Source organism: Oreochromis niloticus, linkage group LG6 (genome assembly GCF_001858045.2).
Source record: "Oreochromis niloticus isolate F11D_XX linkage group LG6, O_niloticus_UMD_NMBU, whole genome shotgun sequence".
Classification (NCBI taxonomy): domain Eukaryota; kingdom Metazoa; phylum Chordata; class Actinopteri; order Cichliformes; family Cichlidae; genus Oreochromis; species Oreochromis niloticus.
In genome coordinates, this window is record NC_031971.2 from 28,102,538 (window position 1) to 28,120,830 (window position 18,293).

Below are 18,293 nucleotides of genomic sequence, written 5' to 3' on the forward strand. Positions count from 1 at the left end.
CACATCTGCTGTTTATTCTTGAGATAAAAAAAAAATAAAAAACTTCACATCCAGTACACCTCTCACATCCGAATGAAATGTAACTGACACGAAATTAGAAGTGAGAACTTGGAGGTTTAGTATTAAAAAAATCCCAGCCTATATAAAGAAACTGTATTTCAGACACTAACGTCCACAAGTTGTATAGATCATGAGGGACTTTACAAGTTGTTACTTTTTAAAAAACTTTTTTATTTTTACATGTTGATGACATCTTTCTTTTCACACTTTAATTATAACTTGTTTCTTTTTATCTTCTTCAGTGTCCCATCCCACAAGGCTCAGTTTAACTGTGCGGTATTTACCTTTAGTTATTTAAAGCAGAATGCAAAGTGTTATTTTAAGGCACTAACATGTTACCAGTATTTCATCTTACAATGTTGTGCAAAAGCTCAGTGTTGGGCTTTAATTCAGTGTTTTTGTTTAGTTAATCCTTCACCTTTATTTCTCTCTGAATAATGTTTTCTTGGGTTGTTCATTTTATCTTCTTCTTTCTTGTGCTCCCTGTATGGGTCACCACAGTGGATCATTTATCTATCCCCAGTATCCTCTTCTGTCACACCAACTCTCTGCATGTCCTCCTTTGCTACATTGATGAATCTTCTCTCCCTCTTTTCTTTTGCCTGGAAGCTCCATATTCAACATCCTCTGTCCTGTTTACTCTCTCTTCACCTCCAAAACACTCTTTAAATACCCCAACCCTATCTGCACCACAGTAGGACAGCTTGAATTCACCTCCAATGCTCCTGGCTTTCCTTCCCTTCCACCCGGTTTCCTGAACACACAATATATCTACCTTCCTTTTCTCCATCATATCTCCATCATACCAGCGCTGTTTCTTTATCAGTCATAGTCCCTACATTTAAAGCCTTCATGCTGCCTAAGCAGCTCCGACCTGTTTATCTGTGTCAATATCTGCATCCTGTGGTGTATAACACTAGATACGGACAACAGATTTTTAAGGTTATGTGAGCTGCAGCATTGCAGTTCAGTGTTCACTCTGTTACTTGAATTGTTCCTGGGTAGGTTTTTCCAGTGTAGAGAGCTTCATCCTCCCTCTGACGTAAGGAAGAGCAAATGCTGTGGGGAGTGTGTTTCATCTGCAACAATGTTTTGGTGGGTGGTACGTGTCAAAGTAACATCCACATGAATGTCAGAGTGCATTTTTCTTTTATTTTCACTACACCCACAAAGCTTGAGTGGATGTGGCTAGATGGTAGACTGGATGAGTGGGTTATTTACCAATGGAAGGTCAGTAAATTGATCCTTGACTCCTCAAGCTGTGTAGCTACTGAAGTATTCTTAAGCTGAAGTAACCCTCCCCCTTCCCATGCATCCATCAGAATGCGATCGTGACCACTTTGTGATTGGGTGAATGATACTTGCGTTAGTGCTTTGAGTGCTCCATTGAGTAGAAAGCAGCTGTATAAGTCCATTTACTATTTAGTTTTTTAGTGGTCTTCCACTTTTCCTCCTTCCTCCTAGCTATATCTTAAGCATCTTGTGCCCACTTGTAATCCTACCCCTCGTGGTACTGTTGTTGTCATTCTCTATGGAGGTTGGAGTATTGGTACCAGTAGGGGGCGGTACGTACCAATCGAAAGGCACTTCCGGAAACAAAGAACGAGCTAATGTCCAATCAGAAGAGTTTTCACTTTCAAACGATGGTTCCTTCTCCCAGTTACCGAAAACCACAACAAAACGGATCGTAGCACTCGGTCCAGGCGTTTACAGAACTGTCTTTTACAGCTAGTCGGTTGTTTGTGAGCTCCAGCTGCCTGCTGCAGACAGCTGTTTCATGGGAACCCAGGAGGGAGAGAGAGGTAAGGCAGAAGACCCTCCAACTCCGAGGAAAGCTAATGACACGTAACGCTGACTTAGAGCTAACGCTAGCATACGGTTAAAGTTGTGACTTCTCACTTGTCAGTGAGCCTGGATGGTATAAGCGATTCATCCATATATTATAGAGAGAACTAGAGATGAAAACGTGGGCTCTGCTTTTGTTGTTTTCTTAAAATGTCCACGTTCGTGTTAGCAAACATTAGCAGTCTTAGCTAGCTACTTTTGAGTTGACTTAGCCGGTGAAGTTGCGTAAAAAACGTAAAATATAACGAAACAGATGGCAGACAAATTTAGATAGTTTCTTGATTTCAGGACAAGATACGACTACCGATGCTATTTATTTAAAACTTAATTTGTTCCCATCAAATCAACAGTTTTAGCCGGCGGCTAGTGTGGATAGTAGGTGAAGACTACCCCGCCCCGCTCTCAGACTTAAGTTTTCGGGCGGTCATGGTTGAGGCAAACTTAAAAGGCGTTGTGATAGAACAACCACTTCATGTCATTAAATGAGCTATACAAAAGTTAATTAAACTCTTCATGCACTCACTGTGAAACTTACTTGTTTGTTGTTTAACAATTCTGAGTGTATCTGTTTTTCTTTGTTGCTTTAAATCAATAAAAATATCTTTGAGAAAAAAACTCTTCATGCACGATAACCTTGATGTTTTGTTTTTTGTTTTTTTATTAAAGTCAGTTTTCCACGCGAAGTGATGACATGAATTCTGCTTTTTTAATTTCTTTTATACTCCATGATTGCGTCAGATAAATAAGTTCTCGATTTGCTGTTATATGAATGAACATGACTTCCCTTTTTTGTCTACAGATTGGGTTGATGTGGCAAATGATCTTCTCAGCAAGTGTCACGTAAACCTGAGGCTGAAGAAACTTACGGACTGTGATGCAGATGTTTTCATTGCCCTGTATGAGAACATCCTGGGGGAGAAAGTTCCAGGTAAGAGGAAGTTACAGATCTGGCAGATGTCCCCTTGGACATTTTTCTAAAGAAAAATTGTAAAAATGTCTCTGTTCATACCTTCGTAACTCAGTATCTTGAGATTTTGACATGTCTAATGTCTATAGATGGAGGAGCATGGGGGGCATTACTGTTGCAGGTATTCATGTAATCAAGTAGGGGGGCTGCAGTCTTAAGATTGAAATTCCAGTTCCAGAGTTATCAGTACTGTGAGTTAAGGCTTTCTGACTATGGCATTAATTAAATTTACAATTTTTTAATCAATACTGAGATTACAATCATTTAACAAAAGTACTTACAGTATTTGAGAAAAATCTGGATTATTAAAAATTTATAAACAAAAACCAATTCAACTACATTTTTGTTTTTGTTTTTGTAAAAGGTGATCTGGACTGCACTTGCCACAGCCTAGTGGGAGTTAACTGAACTTTCATGGAGCAACAAAAGTAAAAAAAAAAAAGATGTGCTTAAAGGGAAATGAGCGAATTATTGCAAAACATATAATACAGAACAATAATTGTTTAACTTTCATTGTATGTGGAAGCCAAAGTTGTAACTCAAATTCAAATAAAATTATTGCACAGTTCGATTATGACTTCAGTTGGGAGATTAGTTTTGTAAGATTGCTTTCCAAGACCCTGTTTTTTTTATTGTTAAGTTAAAGGGCAAAGTTGAGCATGTATGCACATTTCTGTGGTCTTCATTCAGCATTTGGTTAATCAGATGTTTGTTTGTTTTTATATGTTTAGATTATATTGCAGTGCCATGTAGTCAAGAGGAAGATGTCCACAATGTCCAGTGTGTGATTGATTCTCTGTCCTTGGATTACCTTCAAATCAGCCTCTCACATATTATAGGTAAGAGAAAAAAAATTATTTGTAAAAACAAAGACTTGATAATATAGGTCAAAAATTTTGAATGTGCGTGTCAGAGAAGAGCAAATATGATTCACTGTTTCACATCTGCGTAACATTAACCTGAATGAACTTGAGATCATAATGAAATTAGTTTCATTTGCACTGCATGGCAGATGTTGCAGAAACAAGACATTTAATGAGTATGTTTGTTTTCAGGAGAAAATGTTGTCAGAGGGGATAAAGAGTCTATTAAGAACCTCTTGGAAATCTTTGATGGCCTCTTGGAATATCTCAACGAGGAGATAAATGACGGGTCGCAGAACAGTGGTAGGAAAATAAAATTGTTGCTTTTCCCTCATCTTTTCCTCATTGACTTTTACTTTGAAAGGTAATTAAAAGTATATGACTTCAAATGCCTATAGTGTCACACCTTAGTGTTTTTAAAGGACTTTTGTAATGTTTTTATACATTATAAAATGCGTTTTGTTAGGAGGCATGAAAAGCTGCACTCCTGCCTGTCTTTGTTAGAGTATAGTAGATAAGTAGTACAATTACAATCCATCTTTTTTTAGTGTTCGTCAGATATTTATAACTGTGACTCTTTGAGGTTAACAGTTTGACATTTGGCGAGGGGGTTTGTTGGGTATGAGTTTGTTTCTCTTTAAATTTCCATGAAACATGTTGTAATAACTACTTTTGCGTTCTCTTTTTAATTAGTGCCTTTTCTGTTTCTACCTCTGTCGTTTGCAAAATTCATGTTTTCCAGAGGAGCAGAATGGCAGTCTCAGTGAGGATGCACCGGTTGACATCAATGATCCGCCTGGATGTGATGCTACAGAGCAGAAGGAGACAAAGCTGGAGGTGGCGTCCTTGTCATCGAGTGCAGAGTAAGCACAGACATGTTTTATAGACTTTACACAAGTCTCAGTGCAATGTAAAAGAATATTACTGTTTGTTTTCTTCCCATGAACCAAAACACCAGACAGACAGGTCTGATATTGATGACTCAGACCGCCATCATTCAGCTTTAGTGCATATCCTGCTCTATGCCCTGTTGACACAGCAGCCTTTTAACAGCAGTGTAAATAATAAAATGTTAATGGCTGTCATAATAGATGAAAGACATCAAAACATGTTTGAGTTGTTCTTTTATGGTGCTGCTTCTACCGCTGCTTTATTCATTCTCTTCAGAACTGTTAATATTCATGTTTTTTAATAATAATAATAATCAGAAGAAACGAACAAAAGTGCTGATACAGCACGTGTCTGAGTCATGCTCCACACCTGTTAAAAATACTGGTAATCTTTTCTAAGCCTTGTATCTTAAAAATATAATTAACTGACATTTTAATGTCTAAGTTCAACTATTTCTAGACTTCTTGTGCTGCAGTTGAATTTAGTAGAAATGTGTCCTTGTGGGTTACCCACTCTAATCATCTGAGAAAGAGAGATACGCATGTGCTGTGAATATTACAGAGGCGGCTTGTTAAAGTCAAAAACTTGTCGGTAATTAATCTGATACAGTTTGAATGTTCTCATTATTCAGATCTGCCGTCCAGTCCAGTAAACAATCCATCCACTCCTGGAATGGTGAGGAGGTGGGATCAGCCAGCGAGCTCATTGGGCTGGGTGTGTCTGCGCGCACATTCATAGATAAAAAAGAAGGTAAGGCTTGCTTTGCAATCAGTGATTGTTTTGGGGATAATACTTTATTTCTTTGTGCATATAACAAAAAAACAATAATTTTCCACAGTTTTTTTCAATTTTTTTTGTGTTTGATATTTTGGAAATGTATAAGAAGACATGGGCAGTTTGATGCTTTATTAAAAGTCCAGGTGACCCGCTGTCTCTACCATCAGACGCTTTTTTAAATTTGTTTATTACTACAAAGAATTATAAAAGATTCTAAGGTCATCACTGGTTAAAAAAAAAAAAGTCTTCTTGGTTTTTTGTTTGTTTGTTTGTTTGTTTGTTTAATCCAAGGACTGGCTGTCCCTCCCCCAACCTCAGATGCAGCAACCACCTCTGGTCCTGAGGACAATGATAAAGCTCCACAGACTGAACCGATATACTCAGCCATTGCACTGCAGCCACCAAACCAGTCCAACACTCCCCACACTCCCATTGTAGGCCCTCACTTACCCGATCAAATCTCCACAGCTGCTGGTGTCAAAGAACAGCACACAGAGGAGGAAGTCAGCCTCATGACTACAGAGGTATCCTTTAAATATAGTATGATAAGGTTGAAGTGTTTTATGTGTTCTGTCTGCTGTGAACTGCAGTGTTAAATGACATGCAAAGTTTTACAGCCAGTGTGTTATGTTAATATTCTACACTTTTCCTATCATACACACACTTCACACTTTGGCGATTCCAATTCAAATAAAGGAAGGATGAGCTTATGCTGACTTGGCTTTTCTGACAACATAAGTTACTTCATTTTGACGTTCACATTTTCTGAACGTCTTCAACATTCACTTGCTGAACCTTTATATATATTTGTGTTTTGATTATCTGTTGTAACAGAAAACAAGTTTGTGGGTTACATTCAAAGGTCTGCAAGCAGAACGATATCTGCTAAAAGATTTTCATTTTTCCAGCATGTTTCAATTCGGTTTACATCTGTTCATCACTTAATGAGGAAGTCTCTGGAATCAGGAAGTGCCATGTTTATGCTGTTGTGATCTGTAAAACTATCTATGCTAACAGGTCCTGACGTGAGTCTGACCTTCTACAGCACAAAGTACACAGAAATAAGCACCAAGTTAATTTTCCCTTATCTTTCTTCTGAGTAGTTTTTTTGTACTTTGATTATCAGCCCTTATATTATGTTCTAAAAAGCCTTCTTAGGTTTCTGATTATTTTATAGAGTTGAGTTTTGAATGCTGCAGATTATGTTTAGTGCTAAATCTAAATCTTTGTAATGAATGTTAATGACTGCTCAGTTTTGAGTAAAGCTCTTTACGCTTTCTCCTCAATTTCTCACTCCTCTTTTCACAGACCTCAAAACTAGTGGCTGAAACTAATGGACTACAGTCTCCTACCCACTGCCAGTCCCCTGGTGAGTCAAAGCACACCACAGTCGATAAGGACACAATGTCAAGTGAATTGTGATGAAAGTGGTGAAAACATGATTGGAGATTAAGTGAAGCATCACATAGTTTTGTTTAATTTTCAGCTGTAAGTGAGAAATCTTCAACCAGCCAGCAGAGAGTTGATACAGAAGTGGAGGGAGAGACGCTGGAGGTGAGAGCACAACCAGTAAGCCTCTTCACTTGTACCAATTTTACAGTTTTAATATACCATCTAATGGTAAATTGTAAACTTGTGTGCTAGATGTGGTGGTTAATTCGCATGTACAATAATACTCAGATACACTGTTTAAGTCACATTGATGCTTTTCTTCTTTCTTTTCTTAGCCGACTAACGGAGGTCCCAGGAGGGTTTTATTCCGAACACAACCAGATGTGCTCTTCCTCACCCTGCAAGATGGGACGACACCTGCCACCCTTTCTCCCCCAGACACTGAGGAGGAAGATGAGGAGGATTTGAGTTGCACACGAAGATTAAAGGACAGAAGGATACGTTGCAGAGAAAGAACTGCTCTCAAGGAAGACTTTCTAACTCACCCTGAGAGGTAAACAGAATAGAAGAAAGCTATGGGAAAAAAACAGAATCTATCACAGATTTAGATTGTTATGTGGAGGCAGTGTGGTAAATGTTATGTTTTTGATTTCCTAACTATCTTCTTTATGCTGTATATTATTGCCCTGGCCAAGCAGTAGCAGGACAGCACAAGAGGATTTTGAAGAGCCTCTGTCTTATAATCGAAAAAGGAACAAGCAGGCAGAACAAGAGTTGCATGAGATATCTGAAAACCTCTCCCATCGACTAGAGGAACTTGATCAGGTGTGTTTGCATTTAGTTGATCAAAGTGATCAGCGAGTTCACAACTCAGCTGTGTCACTGTTCTCGAGTGAGTGCTTGTTACGATATTTTAAGTCTTGTGTAATTAATGTAGATGCTTAAACGAGTTCTGGGGGAAACTGGAGAGTCCACCGAGGTCAAAGAGGAGGACAAACAGTCGCACCACAGCGACAGCATCATGGAGCGTCGCAGGACTTCAAGACAGGACACAGGTGTGCACACAATTTTGAGCACAAACTTTGTTGTTGTTCTTTTCAATTTTGACAGTAAACTACTAACAAATGCCACAACTTTTATTATTAATTTTTACCACATCACATTGCCTGGTTGGTGAAAAAAGGATTTCCAGTTGATTTTAAAAATCTTGTTGTAGGTCTTTATTGTTCTTAGAAAATACTATCTTAACCATTCCAGATCTCATGCAAATTAATGAAATTGGTGAAATATACATTTAACGGTTTCAGGAGCACCTGATTTTGAGTCTACCCACCGAGCACGCTCCTTATCCCCTTCCCCTCCACGAGTCCGTCGCTCCCTGCAGGGACAGCTGGAGGATGTGATGGCAGAGGCTCTTAGCTTGGATGATGGGAGACAGTCCAACCTCACAGCGTCTGATCGATCAAGGCGAGGAGAGCTACACCACAGATCATCTCACAGAAAACATGACAAGGTATTAACACAGTACTAGTGCACTAAATATTACATGACAATATGCCAAGTCAAAGATAATCAGTTAAATGCTAAACTGACGTTTAAGTGTAGTTAAAGGACAGTAATGATCAAGTTTGGTCATGAACGTTTTTGCAACTGAAAAAAAAGGCCATATTTGGCAAATATACTGTGCAAATTTAAAGATGCCATACACAAATGTGAGCAATATTTTAAACAAGGAAAATATACAACCAGAAATGGTGAAGTTGCTTGATTACTTTCATATAGGGCTGGGCCATATCATACCGTTCACGGTAATACTGGTATAATGTTGGGCAACGATAAGAAAATTAAATATCGCGATAGAATATGGGTAAAATGCGCATGCGCAGTTCCTTTGTTTTCATATGCACATGGCGGAAAAAGCATGGCGGCGACGGAGAATGAGAAGAGCGAAAGCGGATCGTTGAATGAAAGGATGAACCAGAATTGGTTTGTAAAAATGCTGCAACTTCAGTGGTATGGAACTGGTTTAGCTTTCGTCCGTCAGATACACAACAAAGCACTATTTTTGGTAGAGCATGCTAGCGGGCTGTCGTTATTACCGTGTTTTTTGGAAAATACGGCACACTTAAAATCAATCCTTTGATTTTTCTGAAAATCGACAGTGCCCCTTATAATCCCGTGTGCCTTATGTATGAATTCTGGTTGTGTTTACTGACCTCGAAACGATTTTATGTGGAACACGGCGCTCGAAAATCTCTCAAATGTTTTAGTACGACTTTGCTAAGCTATGAAGCCGCACCGCTTGATGGATTGTCGGAGCATTACGGCTATCGTAGGCAGGCGCCTCGCGGAGTGATACGTACTGTGCTTCAACATAATATTACCGTATTGTGTGTGTGTATAACCTCTTTTTAAGTTTTGTGGATATTATACATGGTTATGCTGAGGATATGTCGGCCAATTTCCACTGGAAATGCCTTTTGGTTAAACCGTCAGCAAGGAATTTGCATTTGCACTGTTAAATTTTTATGTAACTTTAATGCACGTAAAAAACAGCTGCTTGTTTAAGTGAAAATACATTGATGGGGGTTTTTTTCCACTAATAAGTTGTGGAGTTGTAAAGTATTTTGTCTAGTGTCAATTATATCGTCAGTTATATCGTTATCGCAAATTTTCAAATGTATATCGTGATAAGTATTTTTGGTCATATCGCCCTGCTCTACTTTCATATGCTTTGAAAATTAAATGATTATTTCTCTTTTTCAGTATCTGGAGAACGAAGCCTACGAGGAGGAGCTAAAAAGATATGAAGAAAAAGAACATAAAGAGTTAGATAAGGCACGCATCAAAGCTCGGGAAGCTGTAAGTTATAAATCTACGGTTTTCTGTTAAAGATTATTTAATTATTTAAAAAGTAAAGTAAGAGTAAAACCTACCCTGGGTCCAAATAAAAAAAAAAAAAGGTATATTCTAAAAATAGGTACACCTTTGAGATAACATAAGTAGAAAAAATCTCTAATGTATGCGGAGGGAAAAGCATTTTGGTTCACAGAGAATACAAAGTTTATTCTATTTATACAAAAAAATCAGTGAACTATGGTGCAGTAAATGTTTTGGGATGCATTCAAAGAAAATTTCCAAATAAGTAAATGGGAAAAAAAGTTATTCAAGATTAAACTAGAAAAATAGAAATTGGCTTCATTAAGACTTTTCTAAACGTAAACAACAAGATTTCACTTTTAAAGCAATATGTCAAAATGTTAAAAAAGCAGTTTTATTAATCTCTGTGAATCCTTCTGTTTAGTTCAGAGTGTAGAGTTGTTTGTTCTCGTTTACTAAACTGGGACTGTGTGTGTGCAGGAGCGAGAATACAGAGAGGCCATTCTAAAGGATGTTTCGCCAGACCTCAGACCCTCACCGGCTAAACTGAAAGCTCAGCATAAATCACAGCGTACTGCACAAACCACACCAGGACAGAGACGACTGGAGGTTCCCAGGAAAGCTCCATCAAGTAAGTTTAGACTTTATTTATCACATTGACCAACTTTTGGGATAAATAACGTACATCTTATCTTTCAAGGCAGAGCCCGTGTATATTAAACATGTCTCGTAGTCAGTGTTGCTTGGACTGATGTGTATATGGTACACTGCGGCATTATAACATTACATTTTTCTCAAAACACTGAAATTGAAGTTGGTGTTAAAAATGAGTTTCCTCCACAAAGCAGCATATTGAAATATTTTTTTTTTGTCATGACTATTGAGCAAAACTGTTCTTATCTGCTTTCTTTGTACTTTACTGTTTTCTTTATTACCAAAGTAAATGTTACTCGTGTATGAAACAACTCTGCAGCAGAATTACAGTTAAACAATGATCCACATCCCTCATGTATGTTATCACTGTGCCTTGGGTGAGGCTGAGGGTTTGGAAACGGTTCTGTTTGGCTGTGATCACTCAGCTTTAGCATTAACCAGCGTTTGGGTTTAATGAATGTTCGTATTTCTGGCTTCGGGTTGGCTGGCCCTCTGATAATCACTGAAGCAGCACTTCTGGTAGGTTCAGAGGTAAGGACACCGAGTGTGTTTGCTGCTGCAGCACTTTCTGTTGGACATTGGGCAGGTCTTCATCAGCTGAAGGGCCTCCTCATCTACTGTGTACTGTGGAGCTTTTCTGAAATGCATCAGAAAAAAAGAGCTGAGAAACAAAAAGACTGACTGTATGACTACAGATGGTAAATCACAGGAGAGGGTGGAGTGGAGGATGGAGTTCAGAGTACTGGAGTATAGTTGAATGATGTACAGCAAAGCTTAGAAAGAGTTTTCTACTTTAATCTTTATGTGGCATGTTGCTGAGTGTGATCACTGCTCACTTAATTCTCTGGCAGATTTACTTGAAGGTCTGTAAGTTAATGTGAGGATGCTAATGTACCATAGCTTTATAACTTCATAGCTTCTAGATGGTTTAAAGATATGGAACATTTGGCAAATCGATTCTAGATTGAGAAACAGATATTTTTTAAAAAAAAATGGGGATGCAGAAATGAAAGCGTTTTGGTGATGGGTCTAAATTCAGAAGATTTGGGCATGCTGAAGCAGTGATTCTCTTTTGGTGAGTGTGTCTGTTGTTTCCGTTTGTCAGTGGATTGCTGTTTGATGCTAAGAATGAAGATGAAGAGGCTAGCCTGAAACATTTGTGGACATTCACCAATAAATAGATACAGAGGTATTGTAATATCTGTGTATCTTCCACACTGCTAATATCACATGTTACGCATGACTATTACACAGGTTTGGCTGTGTAAATCATTCATAGCGATGCACAGAGAATCCAAATTAGATGGAAGTAGATCATTCACCAACTCCCGTGTGCATCTGAACTGACCTGACGGTTGGTCCATTACTTCCTTGTCGCCATGGCAACAGTACCGACCAAAAACACATACTATTGTTACACTCAAACATTGCGACTTTTCTTTCTGTATTTGCTTTTGTTGTGTGGAAGTGAACCCCTATTAGTGTCTGTCTTTCTTTAACCCCCCCCCCCGACTTCGCTAGAAAAAGGAATGAGGTCAAGGAAAGTAATGCTTTAGGAAATATCCTATATCCTGTGATCCTCGGATAATGACTGCACACTCATACCAGATTTCAGTTCGCCGATAAATAACATTTACATCATTTGCACCACTTCTAAACAGAGAGTTAGTTTAATTTTGCGTGAGAGTTGTCTTGCAGTCTTGTATTCTTAGTTTTGAGTGGTTTTGAGTTTTTGTTTAATCTAGTTTCTTCACTGGGTTCCTTGGGGATGCATCTATCGACTACTATCTCTTTTTGAGCCACAGGTTTCTATATGAGATTCAAAAGAGAGAGAGAATCGTCAGCTGCATTTCCTGTAATTTGTGGTAGTTTTTCCAGACATAAATGTTGAGTATCTTGTGACTTTGTGGTGGCTGCAGTTTCCACCTCTTGGGCGTGTAGGCAGATGATGTTGACATGTAAACCTGATGATGTCCTTCTCAAACCTTCAGTCCTTCTGAAGAGCTACTCACTATGTCTAACTTTAGAAACATGTCTCTGTTGACAGTATTGAAGACTGAAGAAAAGATGAAAAGTGTTCCAATACAGGACAAGTAATGACATTCCTGTAAAGCCCCACATAAAAAGGCGCACACACCTGGTCCGATGCTTTGATGTTGGCTTCCCTGTTGAGCCGGTGTTTGAGTTGTAAACAGAAAAAGACTTAATCCGATTAGACACTCAAGTTTCTGGTTAATCTGCTCTGTAATGGGTATAACTTTTATTCTTATTGTAGTAAATACCATCCATGGAGTCTTATAAATGAGACAGACATGTTGATGGAGGATTGCATTGAAGTACGCATTTTGTTGGTTTGTCACAAACATTAAATAAATGTTCTTCTCTGTGCTCCCTGTGTCTCTGCAGTGAGAATAATGGAGAATGAGCTACTCCCGGTGCTCTGGGACGAGTTGCCTCACCTTCAAATCTCACCTCACGCCCTGGGTCGAATGTGGGAGCAGCAAATGCAGCAGGTGGACAGACTCCACGCCATGTCGTCCAATCACAGTCGACATCGCAGCAAACTCTCCAGAGAGGTAGGACAGTGGCCATTACATGTCTGGTGCATTTTGGGCCTGTACTAGATCATCTGATGAATGGCCTCATTAATAAATATGTAATTAAAAACTTCCAGTTGGAGGAAGCTCAGAGGAAACACGATCTGCTGGCTGAGCTCGTTCGTAAAGGACAGGACCACAGCAGGCGCGCCTGGTGAGCTTTAACATATCAGACAGTTACTCTACAGTCCACTGCTGTCTCTTTTCCAAAACTAAACCTGGTCCCACACATTTCGACCAAACATCGTCTGGTGCAGATGCCAGAAAGCTGGAAACACTGAGTAAAAATCATTTCTCAAACCTTTCAACATAAAAGGCATAAAAGTCAAACTGGCTCTGCAGCAGCGCCTTGTTGTTGGAAGAGTGCAGGACATAGACTCTACCTGCCTGTGCTGCACAGCATTTTTCTAACTGACCTTTCGATCCTTTAGAGAGACTTCAAAGAGCGAATCCAGCAGCAGAAGTCGACCCAGAACAGGCTCAGGGAGCAGAGGCAGCAGATGGCTCGAGCCAAGAAGTACCACAACGAATATCATGTTCAGCACCGAGCCCGCCTCATGAGGGCTCGCACCAAGGAGGAGAGGGTGGGTACTGAAGGGACAGTTTAGGACTAAAGACACAAGTAATTATTTACTCATAATCATGATGTTCCTGTTTGTTTTAAAAATGTGCATGCTGGTGCCTGATGTGATATTAACAAACTCACCGTGTGACAGCATAAAGACATTTTAATGCTGTAAAAGTAGAAATGTATCCAGTGATCTCAGTTAAGAAGGTAAAACTGTAAATGCTGGATGTATTTGATGGCTTCTACTTTCTACGGTGGACCTACCATTGTACCCTCATCCATGTCCTCTGAGTCCAGACTGGTTCTGGCTCTAAGCAATAAAGTTTGAAACATGCCCTGAAAAATTCCTAACATCAAATACTGGTGTGGGTGTTTGAAAGGAGCAGTACAGGAAATTTGAGCCATCAGCTTATTTTCCCATTTTCAGCAGCTCCCTGTAAATAGATAAATATGAAAATGAAAAAAGTTTTACATTTTACAACAGATATTTATAGTTACTGGACTGCTGTAGATTATTTATTATTCATCAAGTAGACTTCAGTAAAGGTTGGACTTATTTGAGTGATGACTAAAGTGTGTCTGTGTGTGTTTGCAGATGTTTCGGCAGCTATTCGACGAGGGTTTGGAGATACAGAAGAATCGGCTGAGAGAGCAGAGAGCTTACGCCAGGGAGCAGCGACTGGAACAGCAGAGACAACACGAGGATCAGATCAAGTCCATGGAGAACTATTATAAAGATCAGGTAAGATGCAGCTTTCTGCCATTTCAAAATAAAGGCGATGACACACCCATTCCAGGTGAAGTCGGTGACATGCTGTCTGTCTTTCAGTTTTCACTGCTAGCTGAAAAACTTGCACAAGAGCGGCAGGACATCCAGGTTCGGAAAAAAGCTCAAGAAAAGGTAAATTATATACTTGTTACTGCTGCTTATTGTTAATTTAAATATTTGTTAGTAAGTAGGAAAATTAAATGTTCAAATTGTACCTGATCCCGTCAAAACGCATTAAAGAAATCAATGTGATTCGCTATTGGTCCAGCAGAGGGCACCCTTTAAACTCACCTGCATGCTCTGCAGGTAGAGGATGCAGTACCACAGTGATCATCCAGAAATACAAACAAATAGTTGTGAAATCCAGGCAGCAGCATCAACTGTACATTATTTTATTTTTATTTTTTTTTGTTTCTCACAACCATAAAAAGCATTTATATAAAAGGAAATGCAGTGATTTGAAATTATTTTTGGTGGGAAGTTTTCAGGATGAAGACAGAACTGAGTCCCAGCTGTAGGACATCAAGAGGGAATTGTATAAACTTTGTAGAGTTTTTATGTGATTTCTTGTGAATCCACAGATTTTCCTGCACATGGTATGCAGCATATCAAAACTAAATGTGTTACACTGAATTCCCAGTCCACTCTTAGAGATCCTCATAAACCACAGTGCTTTACCGCAGGACAAACAACATAGACACAGTTTATATGCCAGAAAACACAAATTATCAATCATTTAAATAATTTAAAGATTTACAGTTTCTTTTCTTTTTTCCCCCGCAGGCACTGCTAAAGATGAAGCGAGAGCTGCGTTCCAGGATGGAGCGTGAAATCGGCGAACTGCAAAGAATCATAATCCAGAACGATGAGGACGACTACTTCCAGGAGCTGGAGATCCAGAGGCTGCGTAATCGTGTTCGGATGGCCTCCTTCCAGTACAACACTAGCTATCTGCACTGACCGAGGAAGACTCGGGTCTGACTGGTTTGAATCAAAGGACTTTCTGCCATTCACAGCCAACGGTACGAGAACCCGATGAACAGTACGATCTCCTCAGGCGTCCTCCTTCAGAGCTTTGCACAGGAAAAGGATATTCTCTTTGTAAGAACTTGTTCATGTGCTGATTATTGATTACTGATGAACTGAACACACTCTGACTAAATGTAGCTATTGGCTAGTTTGGCTAGCTCTTCCTCTCTCACCTCAGCTGCTGATCTTAAAAGACACCTTGGACCAAGTCCCCTTTCTGTGTGGGTTTTTGGTACTTGATAACTAAGAATGTTTTAATTCCTTCACTGTGCAGTCTTTGTGTTGTTAATGTAGCAAAAAACCTAGCAATGTTCTTCCTGTTGCCAAATAAGGACCACAGATGCAAAGTTAAGTATGAACGTCACAGACTGACGACTCTTAACATTTTTCCTTTTATGTGCAACATCTTCCTTAATATTTTAACCATGCCAGTGGATTATTTATTTTTTAACTTTAATGTTTGGATTTTAATTAACCTGGTTTGCTTTCTCATCACCGGGGTAACGATAATCAGTCTTTAATGATGCCTTCTTTTCCTCAGCTCCATTGTGATTGTGTTTTTGGTTTTTTTTTTAAACCTCAGCTGAACTTGAAAGCTTTGGACTGATGCACAAAGGTTTCCTCCATTAAAAACACAGTCTACTGACACTGTATCGTTTCTATGAGCACACACACGACGACTGTCAGCACCTATTAAATGTGTGAGCGTGACTTGAATGATACATAGATGCCTAATACAGTCAACTGAATGATCATAAACATACTGTGAAGGATGAAAGTTGCTGTTTTAAATCTGAGGTAAGATTTTTTTTTTTTTCTTTAAAGTGGAGAGGAGACTGTGGCTCAGGACGTAGACTAGGTCATATAGTAATTTGAAAGTCAGCAGTTCAAGTCATCCAGGGGCAACCTCTAGACTTCAATCCCAAAGTTAAGATGGACGGCATTACAACATTAACCTCTTGAAAGCCTACCAGGAGTAACCCTTGAATATCTTTTCTAAACTGAACGGTTTCTGTCGTGTTTCAGGCCTGTTTATGTAACAACATGACATGAAGTTAGTGGGGGTGGTCTCTGCCTATGTAGCTATTCTTGGAAAACTATGGAAACTATTTTAGTGGTCGTCAAACTATGACTTTATTGATACATGCTGAGGTTTCAAAACTCATTAAGGGTCAATGTGGTTTTTATGGGAAAAGTTAAGAGCATGTTTACAGTCTGATTTATTTATTTATTTTTTTACTGTTTGATCTCTGGTTAGTTTCCCCCTTCATAACAACTCTGAGTAAGGTGGTGTGTTTTTAAATAACTCATCCACCCGCGTAATTCGGTTAGGCGTGTTGGCACATTAACTGTCAGGTGTACTAGGCTCCATCGACGTTTGTGAGATTGATCAGCAAAAGCATTTAAAATCTCTGAGTGCTCTGTAGGTGAATAAGTGCTACTAAACTACCAGTCCATTTACCATGGCATGCAGAGGAAAACTGGGTCATTTTTAAACATCTTTGCCTAAATGGTGACAAGTTTAAGCTTTTTACATGTCACCTGTATCCAGTTAGCTTATCTCGAGGCCTTTGGATATATTATCTCCTTCCTGTCTGCTTTTAGTTTGCATAATGGTTTCCAGTCATTATGCAAAGTAGTCTGGGTTAACTTGAAAAGGTTTAGGGGAAAAAAAAAAGGCATTGCCGCTGATGGGTAACCAGGCAGCAGTCAAACTAAAACCAGGGAAACTTCCTACTAATGCACACTGCTTGTAGCCATTGCCAGATTTGGCTTTTTAAACTGAAGAAGAGGGAAGTAGGTTAATTTTTTTTTTTAACTTACTGAGTAGTCTGGGAACCAATCGGATCACTCAGACCACCGGGTGTAGCAGAGGCTGAGAGTTTAATCAGTAAGCAAGGAAATGAGATCAGAAGATGTTGAAAAAGAAACGGCACAGTCCATCCTTCTTCAGTGGGATCTTCTGATCCGTTACAACCATTTGTTCAACTGTAATCAGAGTTTGTTTGTGGAAGCGAACCCGAACACTGTGAAAGACCACAGGGGCCTAACAAGGAATACAATCAAGTGAGTTTTATACATGAACCAGCTTAACATCAGCTGATACTCCCCTCTGGTACTTGTTGGTGACACTTCTTTGCTCCATCCATTTTCTGACTCTTTCCCATCACACTAGGAATAACCATCGTCTCTGTCATCGTCATCATCCGACAGGTTGGCCCACTTAAAGCGGCTCTCAGAGAAGCAGCAGTCCTGGTAAATGACCAGCTTCAGTCCTTTGACTTCTTTCATTACTGTACGCTGGCTGCTGCATTCCTGGCATGACTCGAACAGCTGCAGGATGCACTCTTCATCCATGATGATCTCTGACAGGCTGAAAGGAGCAAAAAACATGCAGCAGTTAATTATAGGACAGGGGTGGGCAACTCCAGGCCTCGAGGGCCGGTGTCCCTGCAGGTTTTAGGCGTGTCCTTGAACCAACACAGCTGATTTAAATGGCTAAATTAGCTCCTCAACATGTCCTGAAGTTCTCCAGAGGCCTGGTAACGAACTAATCATGTGATTCAGGTGTGTTGACCCAGGGTGAGATCTAAAACCTGCAGGACACTGGCCCTCGAGGCCTGGAATTGCCCACCCCTGTTATAGGAGGACTCTGATGTTTTTAAAGAGTACGAAAATGTGAGGTGATGCAGTGATACGAAGAACGAACACAAGGTTTGCTGAAAATGAACAAAAGCCTGATTTTTGAGCTGAGGCGTCACAGCGGTGTAACTTCCCATGTCCACCAGGTGGTGTCCATCTCCCACACTTAATGAGGTGCTGAGTTCTTTGTTTACATGTTCTTCATTTTTTTCTAGATTTATTGTACATATGTGAGCACTTTTACTGAAATAATCAGCATTTTTTTCAAGTTTTTTAAGCTTTGGTAAGACAAACTCCATTTTCTTTATTTTTGGCTCTGTCAGTGCGCCCCAGGGCAGCTGTGGCTACAATGTAGCTT

At 39.5% G+C, this 18,293-nt stretch overlaps 1 protein-coding gene across 1 annotated transcript; it reads left to right on the forward strand.

Moving 5' to 3' along the window:
• Window positions 1-1,665: 1,665 nt before the first annotated feature.
• LOC100698001 (centrosomal protein of 95 kDa) lies at window positions 1,666-16,003 on the forward strand. The gene is given in 21 exon segments (XM_019359704.2): window positions 1,666-1,862; window positions 2,705-2,833; window positions 3,604-3,711; window positions 3,928-4,038; window positions 4,478-4,598; window positions 5,258-5,376; window positions 5,695-5,927; window positions 6,712-6,772; window positions 6,890-6,972; window positions 7,131-7,348; window positions 7,491-7,620; window positions 7,733-7,850; window positions 8,103-8,308; window positions 9,562-9,657; window positions 10,156-10,306; window positions 12,736-12,905; window positions 13,004-13,080; window positions 13,360-13,510; window positions 14,090-14,236; window positions 14,324-14,395; window positions 15,047-16,003. Coding segments are annotated over 21 exon segments (2,703 nt in total). The 5' UTR covers window positions 1,666-1,837; the 3' UTR covers window positions 15,224-16,003.
• Window positions 16,004-18,293: the final 2,290 nt, after the last annotated feature.